We start from the raw sequence: 25,005 nt of genomic DNA on the forward strand, positions 1-25,005 counted from the left end.
CCTGGATTTTTAGATCTGACTGTCATGAACATGAAACAGAGCGGACCCAAACGCAGGATAGCATAAATCAAAACAGGGTTTAATAACTGAAAACATGAAACAGGACGCAGACTAAAGACAGGACAAACCACAGTAGATGCCGCACTGCCCAAAGCAACGCGGCACAGTTTAATACACAAGACAATGAGAACAATAAGGATCAGGTGTGATGACAGGGAGGAGCAGACGAAGGCGGGGCAGACACGTGACGAGAAACATAAACAAGTGCACGTGGCCAGAGTCCGGGCAGAGTCCTTACACTGACCCAAATTAAAGATTAAAAATAAATTCTGATGAAGATCAGTTATAGGGCTGGGGATTATATCACGTTAACATGAAAAATCATGATAAAGAGACCAACATCAGAACAGATTTATTTATCTTTTTTTAAATTATTATTCAAAGCATTTAAAAAAGAAATCAAGATAATACTAACATTGTTCTATTTTTTTATTAAGAAATAAAGAAGATTTTAGAAATGTACATTAGATTTTTTTAACAGGACAGATGATCAGTGGTGCTGAATTTTTACCTCTGTCATTGTCAGAGGGGCTGAATAATGGATAAAGTTTCTCAGTGAAAGTCTGACCAGTGAAAGAGTAGATATGAGATTTTGCATCAACATCATAGAAGGAGATCATACCCTCCTCATAATCCACAAACACCCCCACCTTCTGAGGAGCCTGTTTCAAGGAGAGGGAGACAGGAGGAGAGTCCTGAGCCAAATATTCAGTTTTATTCCTCAGCCACACACACCAATATCCATTCTCAGGGATGTATGAAATCTCCCCTTTCCTGTTAATAGACTCTCTGACCACTCCTAAATCCCAATCAGTCCCTCTGACCTGCACCTCATAGTAAAATCTCCCTGAGGTGAATCCTTCCTTTCCCAACACACAGACACAATGATCAAACCTCTCTGGATTATCAGGGAGTTTCTGTCGCTTGTCTCTAAATGCAACTTGTTTCCCATCATCAGACAGGATGAGATAAGGATTCGCTGTATCAGGATCCAGAGTCACATCCACTAAGAGACAGAAACACAGTGTACATCAGATTTATCACTGCACAGTGTGGAACAGTGAAGAAATCTAAATACATTTAGTCATGTGATCAATAAGAGCTCACAAACCTGCATATTGTCGAATTCTCTTCAGTTCTGTTTGGAAAACAATATTAAACATAATTAACTGTTAACATTTTATTTTGTTACACTAATGGTTAGATTGTAGCTGATGGTAGATTTTTAAAAATTACAACAAAAACAAAAGTATTAATTATAAAATAATAGTAATTTTATTAAAAAATATATCTTTTCAGACAAAATATTCTCTTACAAATAAACACTTACTGATTTTGTGAAGCTTCTCCATTTCCTCTCTGAGAGTTTCCTGAAGCTGAGAAAGAGCTCTTCTCAGAGTCTCCACATTCAGACGAGTGGTAATTGTGATATCAATCCAGTCCTGGGTGTGTGGAGGGCTGCACAGTGATGGGTAAATCTACAGTACAGCAGGAGAGAGGAGAAATCCCTCAGCATGGGGACTGCTGCCCTGTCATTTGCTGCACTGATACAGTATTTAGAAATAGAGGGACTCTGACCTGTAGGAGGTGGAGCTGATCCTCAGTGAGTGAGAGCTGCTCCAGCTCAGTGTTTCTCCTCTTTAGCTCAGTGATTTCCTGCTCAAGCTCTTTAATGAACTCTTCAGCCTGCCTCTCTGCTGCTTTCTGCTTCTCCTCCATCACCTTAAACAGCTCAGCCTGGCTTCTCTCAATGCAGCTCATCAGATTACTGAGGATCTCCACAAAGGCTGTTTTCTCCTTCTTTGTGATTTTCTAATAGGATACAATCATGAGCAAAATCGTTCTGTTCTATAGGAATATATCATGATGCTAATAAAGTGTTTTTATAAAGGAGCTATTTTGTAGGTTAGTTAAGAGACTCACTTTATTATGTTTTACAGAGTGTTTGATTTCCTCAATCTTCTTCAGTCGCTCCTGGATCATTTGCTGAACTAATGCTTGTGTCTTTCCCAACTGGATTTAAGACAAATATTTAGCATTGTATAAACTTTCATTTTTTTTTCTCCATTATAATCCATTTGCTAGCATTTTTTAATTATCTACTATTATTTTCAGTCTCTCACCTTCTTCTCTCTGCTCTCCTCCTCTAGAGGAACAGTGTTGTGAGTTTTGTGCTCTCCTTCAGTACAGAACTTACACACACACATCTGGTCGTCTTTACAGAACAGCTCCAGGGGTCTCTCATGTTTCTGACAGATGTAGTCCTCCAGGTTCTCCACAGGGTCGATCAATTTGTGCTTCTTTAATGAAGAAACTCTTTCATGAGGTTCCAGGTGAGTCTTGCAGTAAGAGGCCATACAGATCAGGCAGGACTTCACAGCTGCACATTTCTTTTCACAGCAGACCTCACAGAACACCTGAGATTGGGAGGGATTTTCTGTAGCAGTGCTGGATTTCACATGAACTGACCTTTTAAATGGAGCAGTAAGTGCAGAGATGAACGTATTGACACGTAGTTCAGGACGTTTATGGAATTCCTCCTTACACACTGGACACTGGCAGTGTGAACTGCTGTCCCAGAACTCTTTGAGACAGCTCATACAGTAGTTGTGTCCACACGGAGTAGTGACTGGATCAGTGAACACATTCAGACAGATGGGACACTGGAGCTGGTTTTCACACAGGACACTGCTGGATGAAGCCATGACTGACACAGGAGACACAGAGATTCCATTAGGTTGGACCCCTCAGTAAAGAAGACCAAATAAATTGTCCCTGTTTATTACATTCCTGCTTAAATAATGACAACTACAACTCTCTATTTAACTTGCATTCCAGCATATTATCTGGCCTAGGGCAATGGTATTTCAGTAATTTAGGCACTGTCTTACTGATTAGAAGGTAATGAGCCAAAATCGTCACAAAATTAAGCTTCTACTGTCAGATTCCTGAGCTAGAACCCGGAGACCACAGACTCCAGATTCTTTTACAGTGGAGACATTCCGAAACTACCAAAGTATAAAATCTCTCCAGAGAGTCCTGGTCCTTGTAGGTTTTCTAAGCACGTCTGATACAATTAAAGCTCATAGTGTACTCCTAAATTGTCCTCCCCCAGATTGTTGGGTTTCTTACAAGTCAAATCAAGTCACAGTGAAATGGATCAATGTTTCTCCAGGATCATGGTGCTACATAAAACAAAGACAGAGCTAAGGACATAGTAAGTAGTCCTAGCCACATCCTGGTGCAAACAATGCAAGACAAGAGAAAAAGACAGTGCAGGACAAAAGCCAAGACATTACATTACAAAAATTCAAGACATTACACAAAAGATAATACACAAAAGACAATAAACAAAAACAGCACCGACCAGTGTAAATACTGTATGATCAATCAAAATCGTGTGTGCAGAAATACTGGAATGTATAATTATAGCAGCAGTTGCTTGGGGTAATGTAAAGTATTGTGAAAAACCGCAATCAACGGAAATATGAGACAGCATGTGCAAAAATCAAAAATGAGTGTGCAAAACAGCATGTAAGCAGTTTTATGGATGTATATTGGAAGAGTGTGCATTTGGTGTAGGTCTGTACAATCGATCCAGTTGAAGTGCGTGTGTGTGTTGTGCTCAGTAGTTTCAGTTATTAAGGAGACTGATGGCTTGTGGAAAGAAACTGTTACACAGTCTGGTCGTGAGGCCCAAATGCTTTGATACCTTTGTCCAGACGGCAGGAGGGTGAAGAGTTTGTGTGAGGGGTGTGTGGTGTCATCTACAATGACATTGTGAATGCAGCGTGTGTTGTGTAAATGTCCATGATAGAGGGAAGAGAGACGCCAATGATCTTCTCAGCTGTCTTCACTATCCGCTGCAGGGTCTTTCAATCTGAGATGGTGCAGTTCCCAAACAGACAGTGATGCAGCTGGTCTCAATGTTCCCTCTGTAAAATATAGTCAGAATGGGGGCAGGGAGATTGTCTTGTCTCAGCCTTTGTAAGTAGAGACGCTGCTGGGCTTTCCTGGTGATGGAGCTGGTGTTGAGTGATCAGGTGAAGTTCTCCACTAGATGAATACTAAGAAATATGGTGCTCTTGACGATCTCTACAGATGATCCATCAATATTTAGCAGAGAGTGGTCGCAGAGAGTGGTTGCTCTTATGAAATCAACAACCATCTCTTTAGTTTTATCAACATTCAGAGACAGGTTGTTGGCACTACATCAGGCAGTTAGCTGTTGCACCTCCTCTCTGTATGCTGACTCATCGTTCTTGCTGTTGGCTTCTTTGGGATGGGGACAATGGTGTTTGTCTTGAGGCACGTAGGAACAACAGAGCTGTTCAGGGAAATTTTGATGTCAGTGAAGACATCCTCTAACTGTTCTGCACATTCCCTGAGCACCCTACCAGGAATGTTGTCTGGCCCAGCAACCTTTCGTTGGTTAAATCTGCATAGAGTTCTCCTCACGTCAGCCATGGATAGATAAAGTACCTGATCTTTGGGGGAAGGGATGGTCTTCCTTGCCACTATGTTGTTCTGCACCTTAAACTGGGCATAGAAGTCATTCAGCACATCTGGGAGGGAGGCATCGCTATCACAGGTAGGTGAAGCTATCTTGTAGTTCGTGATCGCATGTATGCCCTGATACATGCGCTTGGTGTCTCCGCTGTCTTAGGGCCGCCCTGTCCCCTGCTCTGAAGTCTAGTTCTCTTTAGCATGCACTTTAGCAGTCATCCATGGCTTCTGGTTGGAGCATGTGGTGATGGGCTTGGAGACGGTCATTTCATCAATGCACGTGCCGATGTAGCTGGTCACTGATGCCATGTACTCCTCTACTGAATGCAGTCCTGAAGAGCAGAGGTGGCTCCTGCTGGCCAGGTTTTCACCTGCTTCAGAACCAGTTTAGAGCATCTGTTGAGTTGTCTGTATGCTGGAATTAGCATAACAGAGATGTGGTCTGAGTAGCCGAGGTGGAGGCAAGGCTCCGCACGATAAGAGCTGGGAATGTTTGTGTAAACAAGATCCAGCATGTTTTTCCCTCTCGTTGCAAAGTCCACATACTGATGGAATTTAGGGAGCACTGATTTGAGATTTGTATGATAGAAATTCCTCTCCTTGAACCGCCACCTTATTGTGGTGGAGGGGTTTGCGTGCCTGAATGATCCTAGGATGTTGTCTGGGGCTTTCTGCCCCTGGTGGAGTCTCTCCTAATGCAAACAGGTCGGTGACGGGCCAGACAAAGAGCGGTTCAAATCCCCTTATGAGGAACTTTAAATCAAGGTCCGTGACATCGCCCGGTATGGCGCAACCGGGGCCCCACCCTGGAGCCAGGCCCGGGGTTGGGGCTCGCATGCGAGTGCCTGGTGGCCGGGTCTTACCCCATGAGGCCCGGCCAGGCTCAGCCCGAAGGAGCGATGTAGGGCCGATTTCCTGTGGGCCCACCACCTGCAGGAGGAACCGCAAGGGGCCAGTGCATTGTGGATTGGGTGGCAGTCAAAGGCGGGGTCCTTGGCGACCCAATCCCCGGACACGGAATCTGGCTCTAAGGACATGGAATGTCACCTCGCTGGGGAAGAACGAGCCTGAGCTGTTGCGGGAGGTTGAGAGATACTGAATAGAGATAGTTGGGCTTTCCTCCACACACAGCTTGGGCTCTGGAACCCAACTCCTCGAGAGAGGCTGGACTCTTTACTACTCTGGAGTTGCCTGCGGTGAGAGGTGGCGGGCTGGTGTGGGCTTGCTCATAGCCCCCCAGCTCGGCAGCCATGTGTTGGAGTTCATCCCGGTGAACGAGAGGGTCGTTTTGCTGCGCCTTCGGGTCGGGGATAGGTCTCTCACTATTATTTGCACTTACACGTACTCTGTCGCTGAGCCACATTTCCATGAAAACACTTACATTATTTGCAAATGGCAGTAGAGAGTACCCGACTGTTTTGGCATCTCTGGTAGGGGTGCTGGAAAGTTCTCCGACCAGGGACTCCGTCGTTCTACTGGGGGACTTCAACGCTCATGTGGGCATCGACAGTGACACCTGGAGGGGCGTGATTGGGAGGAACGCCCCCCCTGACCTGAACCCGAGTGGTGTTGTTATTGGACTTCTGTGCTAGTCACAGTTTGTCCATAACAAACACCATGTTCAAGCATAAGGGTGTCCATCAGTGCACGTGGTACCAGGACACCCTAGGTCAGAGGTCGATGATCGACTTCCATATGTTTTGGACACTCAGGTAAAGAGAGGGGCAGAGCTGTCAACTGATCACCACCTGGAGACCTTCAACTCCCACCTCCGGCAGAGCTTCAACCAGATCCCGAGGGAGGTTGGAGACATTGAGTCCGAGTGGACCATGTTTTCCACTTCCATTGTCGACGCGACGGCTCGGAGCTGTGGCCGTAAGGTCTCCGGTGCCTGTTGTGGCGGCAATCCCCGAACCCGGTGGTGGACCCCAGAAGTAAGGGATGCCGTCAACCTGAAGAAGGAGTCCTATCGAGCCTGGTTGCCTCGGGGGACTCCGGAGGCAGCTGATAGATACCGGAGGGCCAAGCGAGCTTCAGCCCGGGTGGTTGTGGAGGCAAAAACCCGGGGCTGGGAGGAGTTCGGCGAGGCCTCGAAAAAATTCTGGCAAACCGTCCGGCGCCTCAGGAGGGGGAAGCAGTGGCCTGCACACACTGTTTACAGTGGGAGTGGGAATCTGCTGACTTCGACTGGGGACATCCTCGGATGGTGGAAGGAGTACTTCGAGGATCTCCTCAACCCCACCGACATGTCTTCCACTGTGGATGCAGAGGCCGAGGGGTCAGTTGTGGACTCGTCGATCCCCCAAGCTGAGGTCACTGAGGTAGTTGAGAAGCTCCTCAGTGGCAAGGCACGGGGGGTGAATGAGATCCGCCCTGAGTACCTCAAGCGTCTGGATGTTGTAGTGCTGTCTTGGTTAACACGCCTCTGCAACATCACGTGGCGGCTTGGGACAGTGCCTCTGGACTAGTAGACTGGGGTGGTGGTCCCTCTGTTTAAGAAGGGGGACGGGAGGGTGTGTTCTAACTACAGGGGATCACAGTCCTCAGCCTCCCTGGAAAAGTCTATGCCAGGGTGCTGGAGAGAATTCAGCCGATAGTCGAACCTCGGATTCAGAAGGAACAATGCGGTTTTCGTCCCATTCCTGGAACACTGGACCATCTCTATACCCTCGCCAGGTTGCTGGAGGGTTCATGGGAGTTTGGCCAACCAGTCCACATGTGCTTTGTGGATCTGGAGAAGGCATTTGACTGTGTCCCTTGTAGCAACCCGTGGGGGGTGCTCTGGGAGTATGAAGTCCGGGGCCCTCTGCTAAGGGTTGTCCGGTCCCTATGTGATCTATATGAGTTTGGTTTGCTTTGCCGGCAGTAAGTCAGACTTGTTCCCAGGGCATGTTGGACTCTGGCAGGGCTGCCCTTTGTCACCGGTCCTGTTCATTATTTATATGGACAGGATTTCTAGGCGTAGTTGGGGGCCGGAGGGAGTCCGGTTTGGGGACCACAGGATTTTGTCTCTGCTTTTTGCAGATGATGTTATCCTGTTGGCATCATCAAATCAGGACCTTCAGCATGCACTGGGACGGTTTGCAGCCAAGTGTGAAGCGGCGGGGATGAGAATCAGCACCTCCAAGTCCGAGGCCATGGTTCTCAGCCGGAAAAGGGTGGCTTGCCCCCTTCAGGTTGGTGGAGAGCTCCTGCCTCAAGTGTAGGAGTTTAAGTATCTTGGGGTCTTGTTCACAAGTGAGGGAAGGACGGAGCGGGAGCTCGACAGGCGGATCGGTATATCCGCTGCAGTGATGCGGTTGATATACCAGTCTGTTGTGGTGAAGAAAGAGCTGAGCTGCAAGGTGAAGCTCTCAATTTACCAGTCGATCTACGTTCCTACCCTCACCTATGGTCATGAGGTTTGGGTCATGACCGAAAGTACAAAATCCTGGATACAGGCAGCCGAAATGAGTTTTCTCCATAGGGTGGCTGGGCGCACCCTTAGAGATAGGGTGAGGAGCTCGGTCACTCGGGAGGAGCTCAGAGTAGAGCCGCTGCTCCTTCACATCGAGAGGAGTCAGCTGAGGTGGCTCGGGCATCTGTTCCGGATGCCTCATGGACGCCTCCCCGGGGAGGTGCTCTGGGCATGTCCAACCGGGAGGAGGCCCCAGGGAAGACCTAGGACACACTGGAGGGACTATGTCTCTTGGCTGGCCTGGGAACGCCTCGGTATTCCCCCGGAATAGCTGGAGGAAGTGTCTGGGGAGAGGGAAGTCTGGGCATCCCTGCTTAGACTGCTGCCCCCGCGACCCAGCCCCGGATAAGCGGTAGGAGATGGATGGATGGATGGATGGATGGATGAATGGATGGATGGATGATAGAAATGGACAGAAATTTCCGGCGATGATAAACAGTCCGTCGGGGCTAAGATTATGAAGATCTCTAATAGCCCCATAACTCTATACCACCTCTTTAGCATTAGCGCTGTGGGAAAGTACACTCAGACAATGAAAACTGTGGTGAATTCCCATGGTAAATAAAATGGCCTGCATCTAACCGCAGTAACTAGAAACAAGCACAGAATCTTGCACCAATCTGTGTTGATGTAAACACACACCACCACCACGAGCCATACTGCACAGAGCTGCATTTCTGTCTGCACGAAACAAGGTGAGCCCATCTAGCTGAATAGCGGTGTCCGGTACTCTGTCGCTGAGCCACATTTCCATGAAAACAAAGATGCAACAGTTTCTGAACTCTTGCCATTAGAGTCTGATGTAGTCCAGTATATTGTCCAGGGAGCAAACATTGGAAAGTAGAATGGACGGGACAGCTGGCCAGATATGGTTTGTTTTTAGCATAGCACAGACACCCGCCCACTTACCACGCTTCTGCTTTCTTGAGCACCGCTTTTGGTGTCCCCTCTCCTGGTCCCTGGTATCAGGCAGTGTCAAGGACTGGAGACCTGGTCTCCACAGCAAGCCAAGGTTGCAAAGCCTTTCCAACACATAATCGTGCAGGTTGGGTGTTGCACGAATTCTGTATTGTACTAACTTCTGGCAGGTGCATACATGAACACCGCTGTCTCTGGTGTCCATGTACTAGCAACAGTCAGGTTAAAAAATGTAAATAGCACCATATTTCACAAAGAAAGCAAGAAACCCTGCAAAGGAACCTTCTTTATTAAGTCTGAGATGGTCTACCAGTTCATACAAAGCTGCTTTTTTCAGTAGGGATTAGCACAACCCAGTATCATTAGTCACTGAGAACATGGCACTTATTTCCATTGTCTTTCATTTGGTTACGTCACCAATGTAATATTTTAAAGCCTCCAGTTGTTTAATGTTTAATGTATAAAATTGGTACTGCACATAGAAAAGGAGGAATATTTGAAATGTTAGCTTAACAGTGTTCAAATAAATGATTCCATTGTTCCTGAAATTAGAGATCAGTAAAATAAAACAGCAAGATATATTTGAGGTAAGAGTGAAAGGGTTTATTTCACTGTTGTGTTCTTCTGAATTAAACCTGCTCTATAATATTTATCAGCACAGTTATCATTAACTGACCAAGACTGGCTCATACACCAGTTTCTGTAACAGATCTGTAAGAATAGATTTTGATTTGTTAAACCCTCTATATAAAATATATTCCAGCAATTTTAATGGCCGATAAAGTCCTGTTCTGAAAGTACGTTTTAGCCTGTAGATGAACTGAGTGACAAAACTACCAACAGAAACTGGAAGTAATCTAATAGGTGACTGCATCATTAGACAAAAATTACATGTAAAATAAAGTTGGTTTCACTTTTACATGTTCATATTTTGGTCTTCATTAGCCTTTAAATGGTGGCCTTAAAAAAGGTTAAGACATGTAAATTGTCGTGTTTTGCAACTAATACAATCAGAAACAATTTTTATTTCCTGGTAATTAATGCTGTTTAAAATCTCAAGATTTTGTTGATTTTTATGAAGATCTACATATAATAGCAAAAAGAGACACAAAGAAATCTGCAAGCCAAGTATTACTTATCAAAATGTATGAAATGTAGAGCACGTTCAAAACTAATAAAGAGCTGTTTTTTTGTTGTTGTTTGTTTGTTTGTTTTTTCCCCCAAACAGTTAATTCTGATTTATTCTCTCATTATGAAGTTCTCATTAGGAATCTCTTTTGCTTCAGATTTGTGCCTGGTTAATTTTCACTCCAAAAATATTTGACCAATAGGGATTTACTATGAATGCATTTACATGTTCTAAACATTTTCAATTTCACGGTTCAGGCAATCAGTTTATCTTAATGGGCAGTAGTTGGTTAGAGAGGCTGGTATATCACATCTCCCATGCAGAAAGACGCTGCAGGAATTAGTATCACTTTTTACTTTCCTGTACTTTAGCGACGGTCCCTAAAGTTTATAGACATGATTAAATGCTTTTAGTTGTTAGAATTTTGATTAAAAAACAAATTTAAAGAAATCTTATTCTTAATTATATTATTTTTTAACTAATTGTATTTATTTAATTCTTTGTTCCTACTCACTTGGTGTTTTCCTGCAGTGGTTTTATTCCATCCAAGAAAGAAAATAAAGCTTGTGAAGATTGTTTATTGCTGAACGGTGAAACGTCTTTGCCCTCACCTGCGAAAGAGTGACATCACGAAAGAGACACGCCCACTATTCAGCGTTTTCTTCTGATGCAATTACACGATTTCGCCACTAGATGGCGGGAATTCGCCGTTCAATTTTCATCATCCGGATATTACGTTTTATTTAGTTAAGATTAAAATCTTAGTAAATAGCGACCGGCGGCTATTTCAATTCATCTCAGTCTCAAATCCTTTAATTTCATTTACAGAAAAAACGCAAAAGTTTTAAAGAGACAGGCTTTAGTTTCATGATTTGTTAAAACTGTTGTTTCGAATGTAGAAAGAGATGTTTTGCTGAATTCATTTTTAATAAAGGCATTTCAGTCAGTGCAGGCTAGTTTTGAGATTGAGGCCACTACAAACAACAAACAAAATATTACATGTTTATTGAGTATTTAATGCAATAATTATAAACAAAAAAAAAATAGATATGTCAAACTTTCCACAATCGTGTAAAGATTTTGCTATTAACAACAACACATCAGGCTCGTCCTAGTCTGACATACATTTTAAAAGCACTGTTTAATTAAGGCCTTAATCTAATGAAGTCTGCCAAAAACCTGTCAAAGTGGTCAAGTATTTACACAGGCAGGAGGAAGTAAAACTTAGTAGATGAAAGTGAGTGAGAATGATTTGTTCAAAAACACTGAGAAGCAATTCTCGAGCAATTACTGAACACCCAGTGTTCTGAGATCCCGGTGTGACTGCTGCTTCTTTCAGGACATACCTGATCCATCCTGAAACCCTACCACTGGTTGGAGTTTCACCATTTGGTGTTGCACTCTGCTGGGGATAGATCAGAATCAGAATTGGAATCAGAATCAGAATCAGGTTAATTAGCCAAGTGTGTTGACAAAAGGAATTTGGTTACAGCTGTTTGTGACTCTCAAATGTACAGACATAAATAACACTATACTATACAAGACAAGACAAAACAGACGATGTGATACAATATAGACGATGAGATACAATATAGACACTACGAGTATTAAATATGAATACAGAATATATGACTGACCAGTTATGTACATAAAGTGTGAGAAGTGCATGTTAGTGCATGTATTGTGCAATAGTATACACAGTAGACATGAAGGAAGGAATATATATTAAGTTGTTAATCACAGTGATCCACTGACAGATGGCATGGAGTATAGTGAGCTTTAGGAGTTTGGAGTGGAGGATTTCTGGAATTATTGTATTAAAAGCCGAACTTAAGTCGACAAACAGAATCAGGCCATACGTCTCTGGGCAGTCCAGGTGTTGCAGAATGTAGTGCAGTCAAGAATGTTGACTGCACTACACAAACTGTTAATAGTCTTTAGGTGGACCAATACCAGCTGTTTAAAGGTCTTCATGATGACAGATGTCGGAGTGACAGGCCTTTTATCATTCATTCCATTTACGGAGGGTTTCTTGGGGACTGGGATGATTGTGGAGACACCTTGACTTCTGTCTCTGAAAGAGCCGATTCACATCCTCTTCACAAATCATGAGCGCAACTTGAGTGCTGGGAGGAGTTGTTAAAGGGGTTCCCAGAGGTATGATGGGGCAGTCAGTGGGCTGGGTTGGATGGGAGGTGTGAAGATATTGTTCTCTTATTATTAAAAGAAAATAATTACCTTCTCAAATTTTAATTATCAGAAATAATTTACCCACCTTAAAATTATATTAATACAAATAATATTAACTGTACATTAAAGGACATACAGTATGTTTATCATGTTATTTATTTATTAACTTATTATTTAGATTCATGTTGTGTGTGAGGATGATGTAGCTGAATGCACAGGCTGATAATAAATAAATAAATAAATAAACATTAAATTATTTATTGATTTAGTCTTGATACACATTTTATATATTAACATTTAAAACATTCAACAATACAGAAAGTAAAGCGATGCAAGTCCCCAGTTAAATGAGTCCACTGTCCAGACAGTGAGGACATTATTTTGTGATCAAAAGTTTAAAAATTAACCTCAAATTTACCTAATGATTGCATATCATACCTAATGACTGACCCATATTAAAGATTAAAAATATATTCTGGTGACTATGACCTGAAGATCAGTTATAGGGCTGGGGATTATATCACATTAACATGAAGGATCATCATAAAGAGACAAACATCAGAACAGATTTATTTATCATTTTTTACAATTCTTATTAAAATCATTCAAAAAAGAAATCAAGATAATAACCTTATCATTTTTTTTTATTAGGAAATAAAGAAGAATTTAGAAATGTATATTAGATTTGATTAACAGGACAGATGATCAGTGGTGCTGAATTTTTACCTCCGTCATTGAGACAGGGGTTGAAATATGGATAAAGTTTCTCAGTGAAAGTCCGACCAGTGAAAGTGTAGATATGAGATTTTACATCAACATCATAGAAGGAGATCAAACCCTCCTCATAATCCACAAACACCCCCACCTTCTGAGGAGCCTGTTTCAAGGAGAGGGAGACAGAAGGAGAGTCCAGAGCCTTATATACGGTCTTATTCCTCAGAGTCACACACCAATATCCATTCTCAGGCCAGGCTGTAATCTCTCCTTTCCTGTTAATAGACTCTCTGACCACTCCTAAATGCCACTCAGTCTTCCCTCTGACCTGCACCTCATAATAAAATCTCCCTGAGGCAAACCCCTCCTTTCCTAAAACAATGCCATAATAATCAAACCTCTCTGGATTATCAGGGAGATTCTGTTTCTTGTCTCCCTGGTTTACTTGTTTCCCATCATCAGACAGGATGAGATTAGGATGAGCTGTATCAGGATCCAGAGTCACATCCACTGAGAGACAGAAACACAGCGTACATCAGTTTTATTACTGCTCAGTGTGGAACAGTGAAGAAATCTAAATACATTTAGTCATGTGATCAATAAGAGCTCACAAACCTGCATATTGTTGAATTCTCTTCAGTTCTGTTGGGAAAATGATATTAAACATTATTAATTGTTAACATTGTATTTTGTTTCATTTATGGTGAGATGGTAGATTTTTATAAATTACACACAGTGTCAGGATCCAGCCCGGACATTGGCCGTGTGCCTTTTGTTTACGTTCTGTGTTCACATGTCTGCCCCGCCCTTGTCTATTCCTTCCCGCCTCTGCACACCTGTTCTTAATGTGTCTAATTGTCCTTAGTATTTAGTCGTGCCAAATTGTCTATGGCAACGCAGAATCCTCATCTCTTGTCAAGTCTTTTGTTGGTTTTTGTCATGTCTGTTCTCACATGTCTGTGTTATCACACAATAATGATGAAGCATAGAATATAAAACAAAAATAATCTAAAGAATAAATCTTCTCAATCAACACCTTCCCTTACAAATCATTAAACACTTACTGATCTTGTGAAGCTTCTCCATTTCCTCTCTGAGAGTTTCCTGAAGCTGAGACAGAGCTCTCATCAGAGTCTCCACATTCAGATGAGTGTTAATTGTGAGGTCAGTCCAGTCCTGGGTGTGTGGAGGGCTGCACAGTGATGGGTAAATCTACAGTACAGCAGGAGAGAGGAGAAATCCCTCAGCATGGGGACTGCTGTCCTGTCATGTGCTGCATTGATATTGAGAAACAGAGACACTCTGACCTGTAGAAGGTGGAGGTGATCCTCAGTGTGTGAGAGCTGCTCCAGCTCAGTGTTTCTCCTCTTTAGCTCAGTGATTTCCTGCTCCAGCTCTTTAATGAACTCTTCAGCCTGCCTCTCTGCTGCTTTCTGCTTCTCCTCCATCACCTTAAACAGCTCAGTCTGGCTTCTCTCAATGCAGCTCATCAGATTACTGAGGATCTCCACAAAGTCTGCTTTCTCCTTCTCTGTCGTTTTCTAATAGGATACAATCCCGAGCAAAATCGTTCTGTTCCATATGATTATATCATGACTCTAATAAAGTGTTGTTTTTTTTTTTATAAAGGAACTATGGTGTATATTAGTTAAGAGACTTACTTCATTGAGTATTACAGAGTGTTTAATTTCCTCAATCTTCTTCAGTCGCTCCTGGATCATCTGCTGAACTTCTGCTTGTGTTTTTCCCAACTGGATCTAAGACAAACATTTAGCATTGATTAAACTTCCATTTCTTTTTTCATTATAATCCATTTGCAAACATTTTTTAAATTATCTATTATTGTTTTCAGTCTCTCACCTTCTTCTCTCTGCTCTCCTCCTCTAGAGGAACAGTGTTGTGAGATTTGTGCTCTCCTTCAGTACAGAACTGACACACACACGTCTGGTCATCTCTACAGAACAGCTCTAGGGGTATCTCATGTTTCTGACAGATGTAGTCCTCCAGGTTCTCCACAGGGTCAATCAGTTTGTGCTTCATGAGTTTAGCTGTAGCTTTATGGTTTATCAGATGAGTGTTACAGTAAGAAACACCACAGTGCAGACAGGACTTTAGAGCCTCCAGCTTTTCCTCAGTGCACGAGTCACACAGAACCTTCTTAGCTTTCACAGGAAACTTATCTGCAGTATTGCTGGATTTCACCTGAACTGACTTATTAAATGGAGCAGCAAGTGCAGAGATGAACATATTGACACGTAGTTCAGGACGTTTAGGGAATTCCTCCTTACACACTGGACACTGGCAGTGTGAACTGCTGTCCCAGAACTCTTTGAGACAGATCATACAGTAGTTGTGTCCACACGGAGTAGAGACTGGATCAGTGAACACATCCAGACAGATGGGACACTGGAGCTGATCTTCACACAGGACACTGCTGGAGGAAGCCATGACTGACACAGGAGACAGATATATGAACATATTATAACTAAGGAACTTTATTTTGAAATAATGAATGGCATCCTAAATACACTGAGTAAAATATGTATTAAACAAAACAATATTTTTCTAAGTAAAAATATTTCTAAAGTTGCTGTTGACATGAAATGTTCACCAGATATCGGTAACATACAAAGAAAATAAAACAAATATAAGTTATAATGTTGTGTAATTCAAGTCAGTTGATTGGCTAAGCCATTCTAGCAGCTTTCTTTTCTCTCTCTCAAACCATTTGAGAGTTTCCTTGGCTGTGCGTTTGGGATCATTGTCTTGTTGAAATCTCCACCCTCATTTCATCTTCATCATCCTAATAGATGGCAGCAATTTTTCCATTTATCCTTCCTTAAATTATATGAATTTGCCAGTGCTCTATGCTGAAAACAGCCCCACACCATGATGTTCCCACCTCCAAAAGTCACTTTTGGTCTGATGATTTTGGGGTGTGTTGAATTGCATGTTTAATGCCTCCAATGTATTATGGCATCCAAAATGTTCAATTTTGCTCCCCTCTGACCAGACAATATTTTTCCCAGTATTGTCTAAATGTTGTGCAGCAAACTTTAAACAAACTTCAACATGCTTTTTCTTTAGCAATGGGGTCTTGTGTGGTGAGAGATGCACAGACCACGGAGGCTGACTGCATTACCTGTTGTTTTCTTTGAAACATATGTACCTGCTAGTTCCAAATCTTTCTGAAGCTCTCCCCAAGTGGTCATTGGCTCTTGCACAGGGCTTCTGATAATTCTTTTCACTCCTCTGTCAGAAATCTTGCGTAGATCACCTGGTAGGGGCCGGTTTATGGTGAAATGATGTTCTTTCCACTTCCTGATTATGGCCCTAACAGTGCTCAATGCCGTCAGTATGTTTTGCAACAATAAGGTTGCCAAGTTCTTAAGAGAGCTCTTTGCTTTTCCCCATCATGAGATGTATGACACCTGAGTAATGACACACCTTTTTATAGGCCATCAGTTAGGACCGAATCAGCTGATATTAATTACCACTAACAAGGGGCAGAACTGCTGTCAAATTACTGATAAATTTCAGCTGGTGTCTTGTCTTTTTGCGCTTCCCTTTATTCATGTGTTCAATACTTTTTCCTGTGTCATTCCATTTCATTACACAACTTTATTTCTGAACTTATTTGTTTTGTTTTGTTTGTATGAATTGATGACGTGGGTTGTTTCCAACATCTGGTGAAAATTTCATGTCAACACCATTGTTACATCTACACCTGCAAATCCCCCATCTAACCAGTGGAGGGAGCTCTTACTCTATATTAACCGTCATTGTTTTGGTTCTGTTCACATCCGGGTATTTACAGTATACACGACGTCTAAGTTATATCAAGATATCAAGCATTTGTTACTTCTGATTGCGTTTCTGTGTATGATTGTTTGTTGACTTGTGCCTGTTTCCCCTCATGTTTTGGATTCTTTCTGCCTATTAAATGATAGTTATTACACATCTGGATCCTGCTTCTCCTCCTTTACAAGCACCTTTAGAAATATATTTACTGAGAAAAAGGGTGACGCGTTCAATACTTATTATATCTGTTCTAGGAATGAAATGAACACATTAACCACCTTTTATATTTCTTTTTCTTTACCCTGTTTATTGTGTTACTGTATACTGTACAGTCTTCAATTTTTGGGCTAACAGCATTATGAATATTGCATTAAAATAGAAAACATAAAAATAATATTCACTAAAATTAGAAATACTAATATTAAAATTAATCTTTTACCTGCAGAGGATTTTCTTTCTCAAAAAAAACGGGAAGTTTGAGATTTGTTGTTTGTGCTGAAAGAAACTGGATTTCTGTTTAGAACAGACTGGTAGAGTAATAACTCTAGTTTCATTTCAGCTGTGTGACGTCATAACGTCCTTCCCCTCCCAGAACTTCCCCTCAGTTCAGATTTTCTGCCACCAGGTGGCAGATAATAACTAATGAACTACAGGACCGAATATTTGTTTTTCTTTCAAACTAATGAATTTATTGGTACAGATACTACTATAAAATAATTGTATTCTACACTTTATGTCATGGAGAGTCAAAATTATTCCATGTCATACAGTATGGTAGTGTACAAAAAACCCTTCAGCACAAGCGTCATTTCCCAACACGATGTGCAGTGTGTAGTATTTTTTCCAGCTTGTTCTGCTTGTCATTGTGATTGTGGTTGTTTGATGTTTCTTGCTTCTGTATTGAATCCTGTTGTTGATTATCATGAGAATTATAATTACTGCGTAACTAGCCTCTGAGTTTGCACTTTTGTTAACACAGCTTCTTTATTAAAAGCTTTTTTCTCACTTTGTGGGATGGTGGATAATGTCTCATCTATTACTGAGCTAGTACTGTCAGTCTAGGGCCTGGAGCAAATTCCTCTACAAAATACAGTATGTCCGGTGTGTCAAGTTTTAAGCTTTAGGTGTGGAAGGAGGATGTGGTGATAGAAGCACAGAGATGGGAATCAGAAAAAATAGTGCTCTTTTATTAAATGAAAAAGCCAGACATCAGCAGTGAGGAAACAAGAGTGGATGCCAAATGTTGAAACAAGTGGCACCTTGAAAGGAATCCAACTCCTGAACCTGTCCTCTTTTGGGTGACAGCAAATACAGGGATTATTAATCAATTAATCCCTACAGCTATTGATTATTGTATACAACTATTTACAGTATACCAAATGCACTAAACAGCAGTAAATGCATGAGTGCATACGATAAGATTCCTGGAATAAATACTCTGATCTAATTTACATGAAACACCCTCATTTATACAGGTGAAAAAGTAATAAGCCAATAAAAAGAAAGAATTTAGCAGACAATAAAGTTTACTAAGATCTGAAGTAGTTAATAGAGTAAGAAACATTAATTCCAGTTAAGATGATCTGGAGATGCATTTCAAGTGTCTGCAGAATTATTATATTAATAAAAATATGTGGGTGAGGATGATGTAGCTAAATGCACATGCTGAAAATAAATAAATAAACATTAACTTATTTATTGATTTATTCTTGATAGACATTTTATACATAAACAACATTTAAAACATTGAACATTACAGAAAGTAAAGTGATACAAGTCGCCAGTTAAATGTCCACTGTTCAGTCAGTGAGGACATTATTTTGTGATCAAAAGTTAAAACCTAATGATTGCATATCATACCTAATGACTGACCCATATTAAAGATTAAAAATATATTCTGGTGACTATGATCTGCAGATCAGTTATAGGGCTGGGGATTATATCACATTAACATGAAGGATAATCATAAAGAGACAAACATCAGAACAGATTTATTTATCATTTTTTACAATTCTTATTAAAATCATTCAAAAAAGAAATCAAGATAATAACCTTATCATTTTTTTTATTAGGAAATAAAGAAGAATTTAGAAATGTATATTAGATTTGATTAACAGGACAGATGATCAGTGGTGCTGAATTTTTACCTCCGTCATTGAGACAGGGGTTGAAATATGGATAAAGTTTCTCAGTGAAAGTCTGACCAGTGAAAGAGTAGATATGAGATTTTACATCAACATCATAGAAGGAGATCAAACCCTCCTCATAATCCACAAACACCCCCACCTTCTGAGGAGCCTGTTTCAAGGAGAGGGAGACAGGAGGAGAGTCCAGAGCTAAATATTCAGTCTCATTCCTCAGCCACACACACCAATATCCATCCACAGGTCTGACTGTAATCTCCCCTTTCCTGTTAATAGACTCTATGACTACTCCTAAATCCCAATCAGTCTTCCCTCTGACCTGCACCTCATAGTAAAATCTCCCTGAGGTGAATCCCTCATTTCCCAACACACAGGGACAATAATCAAACCTCTCTTGATTATCAGGGAGATTCTGTCCTGTGTCTCCACATGTAACTTGTTTCCCATCATCAGACAGGATGAGATAAGGATTCGCTGTATCAGGATCCAGAGTCACATCCACTGAGAGACAGAAACACAGCGTACATCAGTTTTATCACTGCACAGTGTGGAACAGTGAAGAAATCTAAATACATTTAGTCATGTGTTCAATAAGAGCTCACAAACCTGCATATTGTTGAATTCTCTTCAGTTCTGTTGGGAAAATAATATTGAACATTATTAATTGTTAAAATGTTATTTTGTTCCATTGATGGTGAGATGGTAGATTTTTATAAATTACACAGTGTAATTTGGTTTTTGTCATGTCTGTGTTATAGTTTTGTTTGTTTTAAATAATAAATCAATTTATTTTTAGCTATCCTGGATTTGGGTCTGTTTTTATCCCTGCTCCACTGACACACTAATGATGAAGCATAGATTATGAAACAAAAGTAATCTAAAGAATAAATCTTTTTAAACAAATCATTCCCTTACAAATCATTAAACACTTACTGATCTCTGGAATCTCCTCCATTTCCTCTCTGAGAGTTTCCGGAAGCTGAGACAGAGCTCTCCTGAGAGTCGCCACATTCAGATGAGTGTTAATTGTGAGATCAGTCCAGTCCTGGGTGTGTGGAGGGCTGCACAGTGACGGGTAAATCTACAGTACAGCAGGAGAGAGGAGAAATCCCTCAGCATGGGGACTGCTGTCCTGTCATGTGCTGCATTGATATTGAGAAACAGAGACACTCTGACCTGTAGAAGGTGGAGGTGATCCTCAGTGTGTGAGAGCTGCTCCAGCTCAGTGTTTCTCCTCTTTAGCTCAGTGATTTCCTGCTTCAGCTCTTTAATGAACTCTTCAGCCTGCCTCTCTGCTGCTTTCTGCTTCTCCTCCATCACCTTGAACAGCTCAGCCTGGCTTCTCTCAATGCAGCTCATCAGATTACTGAAGATCTCCACAAAGTCTGTTTTCTCCTTCATTGTGGTTTTCTAATAATATACAATCCTGAGCTAAATCATTCTGTTCCATATGATTATATCATGACTCTAATAAAGTGTTTTTTATAAAGGAACTATGATGAATATTAGTTAAGATACTCACTTGATTATGTTTTATAAAGTGTTTGATTTCCTCAATCTTCTTCAGTCGTTCCTGGATCATCTGCTGAACTTCTGCTTGTGTCTTTCCCAACTGGATCTAAGACAAACATTTAGCATTGATTAAACTTCCATTTCTTTTTTTATTATAATCCATTTGCAATCATTTTTTTAATTATCTATTATTGTTTTCAGTCTCTCACCTTCTTCTCTCTGCTCTCCTCCTCTAGAGGAACAGTGTTGTGAGTTTTGTGCTCTCCTTCAATACAGAACTGACACACACACGTCTGGTCGTCTCTACAGAACATCTCCAGGGGTCTCTCATGTTTCTGACAGATGTAGTCCTCCAGGTTCTCCACAGGGTTGATCAGTTTGTGCTTCATGAGTTTAGCTGTAGTTTTATGGTTTATCAGATGAGTGTTACAGTAAGAAACACCACAGTGCAGACAGGACTTTAGAGCCTCCAGCTTTTCCTCAGTGCACGAGTCACACAGAACCTTCTTAGCTTTCACAGGAAACTTATCTGCAGTATTGCTGGATTTCACCTGAACTGACTTATTAAATTTAGCAGCAAGTGCAGAGATGAACGTATTGACACGTAGTTCAGGACGTTTAGGGAATTCCTCCTTACACACTGGACACTGGCAGTGTGAACTGCTGTCCCAGAACTCTTTGAGACAGAACATACAGTAGTTGTGTCCACATGGAGTAGATACTGGATCAGTGAACACATTCAGACAGATGGGACACTGGAGCTCATCTTCACACAGGTCACTGCTGGAGGAAGCCATGACTGACACAGAGGACAGATATATGAACATATTATAAAGGAACTTTAAGTATTTTGAAATAATGAATGGCATCATAAAGAGTAAAGTAAGTATTGAACAAATCAATATTTTTCATAGTAAAAATATTTCAAAAGTTGCTGTTGACATGAAATGTTCACCAGATATCGGTAAAAACCCAAGGATTCCAGACATACAAAGAAAATAAAACAAATATAAGTTATATATTTGTGTAATTCAAGTCAGGTGATTGGCTAAACTGTTCTAGCAGCTTTATTTTCTTTCTCTCAAACCATTTGAGAGTTTCCTTGGCTGTGCGTTTGGGATCATTGTCTTGTTGAAATCTCCACCCTCGTTTCATCTTCATCATCCTATTAGATGGCAGCAGATTTTTTTTATCAAGAATGTCTCAGAATATTTTTCTATTTATCCTTCCTTAAATTATATGAATTTGCAACTGCTGTATGCTGAAAACAGCCCCACACTATGATGTTCCCACCTCCAAACGTCACTGTTGGTCTGATGATTTTGGGGTGTGTTGAATTGCATGTTGAATGCCGCCAAACATGGTGTGTATTATGGCATCCAAAAAGTTAAATTTTGCTCCCATCTGACCAGACAATATTTACCCAGTATTGTCTAAATGTTGTGCAGCAAACTTTAAACAAACTTCAATGGCTTTTTGTTCAGCAATGGAGTCTTCTGTGGTGAGAGATGCACAGACCATGGAGGATGTGTCAGGACTTTGGCCACGTACTTTTGTTTACGTTTTTTGTCACGTGTCTGCCCCGCCCTTGTCTCTTCCTCCCCACCTCTGCACACCTGCCCCTCGTGTGTCTAATTTTTATTTAGTATTTAGTCAAGCCGCGTTGCCTTGAGCTGGGCGGAATCCTTTGTTTTGTCCTGTTGTCTTCGGTTGTCATCCTGTCTCTTGTCTGTGTCTATGTTCCGTGTTATTTTTGTTAATAAATCCTGTTTTATTTTAGCTGTCCTGCATTTGGGTCAGTTTTTATTCCCCCGCACTTGACAGAAAGATTCTTCTGAGTGTGTTGCAGGCCCGTGTTTTGCCCCCATGGATTTTTTTTTGTTAATTTTTCTGTTCTGTGGAGGAGGATTTTTTTCCCCTGCCCTACCTCCCCTTTTGGTTTCCGAGACATGGGTCTGGCCACGGTGCTTCGGGGGTTGTGCTCGGCCCTTCTGCTCAGCTCTTCTGCTCGGCTATGGATGTCGCTTGCCCCTTCTGCTCGGCTGTGGATGTCGCTCGGCCCTTCTGCTCGGCTGTGGACGTCGCTCCGCCCTTCTGCTCGGCTATGGATGTCGCTCGCCCCTTCTGCTCGGCTGTGGACGTCGCTCGGCCCTTCTGCTCAGCTGTGGTCGTCGCTCCGCCCTTCTGCTTGGCTACGGACGTCGCTCGCCCCTTCTGCTCGGCTATGGACGTCGCTCGCCCCTTCTGCTCGGCTGTGGACGTCGCTCGGCCCTTCTGCTCGGCTGTGGACGTCGCTCCGCCCTTCTGCTCGGCTATGGACGTCGCTCGCCCCTTCTGCTCGGCTGTGGACGTCACTCAGCCCTTCTGCTCGGCTGTGGACATTGCTCGGCCCTTCTGTTCGGCTGTGCCTTGCTCCCCCCACCTGCTTTGCCATGTGCCTTGCTCCCCCCACCTGCTTCGCCGTGTGCCTTGCTCCTCCCAAATGTCTCGCCGTGTGCCTTGCTCCCCCCACCTGCCTCGCCGTGTGCCTTGCTCCCCTCACCTGCCTCGCCGTGTGCCTCGCTCCCCCCTCCTGGACCCCGTCGGGGCTGTCAAGACGGATTGGTGCTTCGACGGTGCGCCTCAAGGGTAGGGTACTGTCAGGCCTCAGCCCGGACTTTGGCCACGTGCTTTTGTTTACGTTTTTTGTCACGTGTCTGCCCCGCGCTTGTCTCTTCCTCCCCGCCTCTGCACACCTGCCCCTTGTGTGTCTAATTATTATTTTGTATTTAGTCAAGCCACGTTGCCTTGTGCAGCGCAGAATCCTTTGTTTTGTCCTGTTGTCGTCGGTTGTCATCCTGTCTCTAGTCTGTGTCTATGTTCCGTGTTCTTTTTGTTATTAAATCCTGTTTTATTTTAGCTGTCCTACATTTGGGTCAGTTTTTATTCCCCTACACGTGACAGGATGACTGCATTACTTATTGTTTTCTTTGAAACATTTGTACCTGCTAGTTCCAGATCTTTCTGCAGCTCTCTACAAGTGGTCGTTGGCTCTTGCACAGCGCTTCTGATAATTCTTTTCATTCCTCTGTCAGAAATCTTGCGTGGATCACCTGGTCATGGGCGGTTTATGGTGAAATGATGTTCCTGATTATGGCCCTAACAGTGCTCACTGGAACATTCAGAAGTTTAAAAATTCTTCTGGAACCAATGCCGTCAGTATGTTTTGCGACAATAAGTTTGCCAAGTTCTTGAGAGAGCTCTTTGCTTTTTCCCATCATGAGATGTATAACACCTGAGTAATAAGAAGGGGCAGAACTGCTGTCAAATTACTGATAAATTTCAGCTGGTGTCTTGCCTTTTTGCACTTCCCTTTATTCATGTGTTCAATACTTTTTCCTGTGTCAATCCATTTTATTACACAACTTTATTTCTGAACTTATTTGTTTTGTTTTGTTTGCATGGATTGATTACGTGGGTTGTTTCCAACATCTGGTGAAAATTTCATGTCAACAGTATTGTTACATCTACGCCTGCAAATCCCCCATCTAACCAGTGGAGGGAGCTCTTACCCGAGTATTAACTTTCATGGTTTTGGTTCTGTTCACATTAGGGTATTTGTACACGACGTCCAAGTTATATCAAGATATCAAGCCTTTGTTACTTCTGATTGCTTTTCTGTGTATGATTGTTTGTTGACTTGTGCCTGTTTCCCCTGACATTTTGGATTCTTTCTGTCTATTAAACGATAGTTATTACGCATCTGGATCCTGCTTCTCCTCCTTTACAAGCACCTTTAGAAATATATTTACTGAGAAAAAGGGTGACGCGTTCAATACTTATTATATCTGTTCTAGGAATGAAATGAACACATTAACCACATTTTATATTTATTTTTCTTTACCCTGTTTATTGTGTTATATACAGTCTTCAATTTTTGGGCTAACAGCATTATGAATATTGCATAAAAATAGAAAACATAAAAATAATATTCACTAAAATTATAAATACTAATATTAAAATTAAACTTTTACCTTCAGAGGATTTTCTTTCTCAAAAAAAAGGGGAAGTTTGAGATTTGTCGTTTCTGCTGAAAGAAAGTGGAATTCTGTTTAGAACAGACTGGTAGAGGAACAACTCTAGTTTCATTTCAGCTGTGTGACGTCATAACGTCCTTCCCCTCCCAGAACTTCCCCTAATTACTGTACATTTTCACAGTTCAGATTTTCTAGATTGACTAATGAACTTCAGGAACGAATTAATTTTTTCTTTCAAACTAATGAATTTATTGGTACAGATACTACTACAAAATAATTGTATTCTACGCTTTGTGTCATGAACAGTCAAAATTACTCCATGTCATAGATTGTGGTAGTGTACAATAAACACGATGTGCAATGTGTAATGTGACAAGCGTGTTCTGCTTGTCATTGTGATTGTGGTTGTTTGATGTTTCTTGCTTCTGTATTGAATCCTGTTGTTGATTATCACGAGAATTATAATTACTGTGTAACTAGCCTCTGAGTTTGCACTTTTGTTAACACAAAAATTCCATTGTTAATATTATGCACCTGACTGAGAGAAATACAGGACTG

The 25,005-nt window shown here is 41.8% G+C and overlaps 3 protein-coding genes across 5 annotated transcripts; all 3 read right to left on the reverse strand.

Annotated features, from left to right (window-relative positions):
- Positions 1–524: 524 nt before the first annotated feature.
- On the reverse strand, positions 525–7,326 carry LOC132849118 (E3 ubiquitin-protein ligase TRIM39-like). 2 transcript variants are annotated; one of them, XM_060875321.1, is made up of 7 exons: positions 7,308–7,326; positions 2,184–2,770; positions 1,984–2,073; positions 1,639–1,872; positions 1,391–1,538; positions 1,172–1,198; positions 525–1,066 (listed from the first exon to the last, which is right to left on the reverse strand). In XM_060875321.1, the coding sequence occupies exons 2-7, from the start codon at positions 2,763–2,765 to the stop codon at positions 525–527; spliced, it is 1,623 nt and encodes a 540-aa protein (XP_060731304.1). In that variant the 5' UTR covers positions 2,766–2,770; positions 7,308–7,326. The 2 variants fall into 2 exon arrangements, with proteins under 2 accessions (XP_060731304.1, XP_060731303.1); XM_060875320.1 differs by lacking the exon at positions 7,308–7,326 and having other exon boundaries at positions 1,172–1,211; positions 1,413–1,538; positions 1,639–1,746; positions 1,984–2,064; positions 2,184–2,765.
- A 4,916-nt stretch (positions 7,327–12,242) lies between these two features.
- On the reverse strand, positions 12,243–17,328 carry LOC132849110 (E3 ubiquitin-protein ligase TRIM39-like). 2 transcript variants are annotated; one of them, XM_060875302.1, is made up of 7 exons: positions 17,215–17,328; positions 14,835–15,424; positions 14,636–14,731; positions 14,282–14,515; positions 14,039–14,186; positions 13,590–13,616; positions 12,244–13,484 (listed from the first exon to the last, which is right to left on the reverse strand). In XM_060875302.1, exons 2-7 carry the CDS (start codon positions 15,420–15,422, stop codon positions 12,940–12,942), a joined length of 1,638 nt encoding a protein of 545 aa, XP_060731285.1. In that variant the 5' UTR covers positions 15,423–15,424; positions 17,215–17,328; the 3' UTR covers positions 12,244–12,939. The 2 variants fall into 2 exon arrangements, with proteins under 2 accessions (XP_060731287.1, XP_060731285.1); XM_060875304.1 differs by lacking the exon at positions 17,215–17,328 and having other exon boundaries at positions 12,243–13,484.
- A 1,133-nt stretch (positions 17,329–18,461) lies between these two features.
- LOC132849109 (E3 ubiquitin-protein ligase TRIM39-like) lies at positions 18,462–24,564 on the reverse strand. Its single transcript, XM_060875301.1, has 7 exons — positions 24,445–24,564; positions 20,641–21,230; positions 20,442–20,537; positions 20,096–20,329; positions 19,853–20,000; positions 19,526–19,552; positions 18,462–19,420 (listed from the first exon to the last, which is right to left on the reverse strand). Exons 2-7 carry the CDS (start codon positions 21,226–21,228, stop codon positions 18,876–18,878), a joined length of 1,638 nt encoding a protein of 545 aa, XP_060731284.1. The 5' UTR covers positions 21,229–21,230; positions 24,445–24,564; the 3' UTR covers positions 18,462–18,875.
- Positions 24,565–25,005: the final 441 nt, after the last annotated feature.

This window comes from Tachysurus vachellii, chromosome 7, assembly GCF_030014155.1.
Source record: "Tachysurus vachellii isolate PV-2020 chromosome 7, HZAU_Pvac_v1, whole genome shotgun sequence".
NCBI classification, from domain to species: Eukaryota; Metazoa; Chordata; class Actinopteri; order Siluriformes; family Bagridae; genus Tachysurus; species Tachysurus vachellii.

Coding starts and splice junctions, on each gene's coding strand:
- LOC132849109 (XM_060875301.1), bottom strand. CDS start 21,228: ATGGCTTCCTCCAGCAGTGACCTGTGTGAAGATGAGCTCCAGTGTCCC. Junction 20,538..20,640: donor AGGAGAGCAGAGAGAAGAAG/GTGAGAGACTGA, acceptor TGTTTGTCTTAG/ATCCAGTTGGGAAAGACACA. Junction 20,330..20,441: donor ACTTTATAAAACATAATCAA/GTGAGTATCTTA, acceptor GTATATTATTAG/AAAACCACAATGAAGGAGAA.
- LOC132849110 (XM_060875304.1), bottom strand. CDS start 15,422: ATGGCTTCCTCCAGCAGTGTCCTGTGTGAAGATCAGCTCCAGTGTCCC. Junction 13,617..14,038: donor GGAGAAGCTTCACAAGATCA/GTAAGTGTTTAA, acceptor TTTTCCCAACAG/AACTGAAGAGAATTCAACAA. Junction 13,485..13,589: donor GAGAATTCAACAATATGCAG/GTTTGTGAGCTC, acceptor TCTGTCTCTCAG/TGGATGTGACTCTGGATCCT.
- LOC132849118 (XM_060875321.1), bottom strand. CDS start 2,765: ATGGCTTCATCCAGCAGTGTCCTGTGTGAAAACCAGCTCCAGTGTCCC. Junction 1,539..1,638: donor ATCAGCTCCACCTCCTACAG/GTCAGAGTCCCT, acceptor GCTGTACTGTAG/ATTTACCCATCACTGTGCAG. Junction 1,199..1,390: donor GGAGAAGCTTCACAAAATCA/GTAAGTGTTTAT, acceptor TTTTCCAAACAG/AACTGAAGAGAATTCGACAA.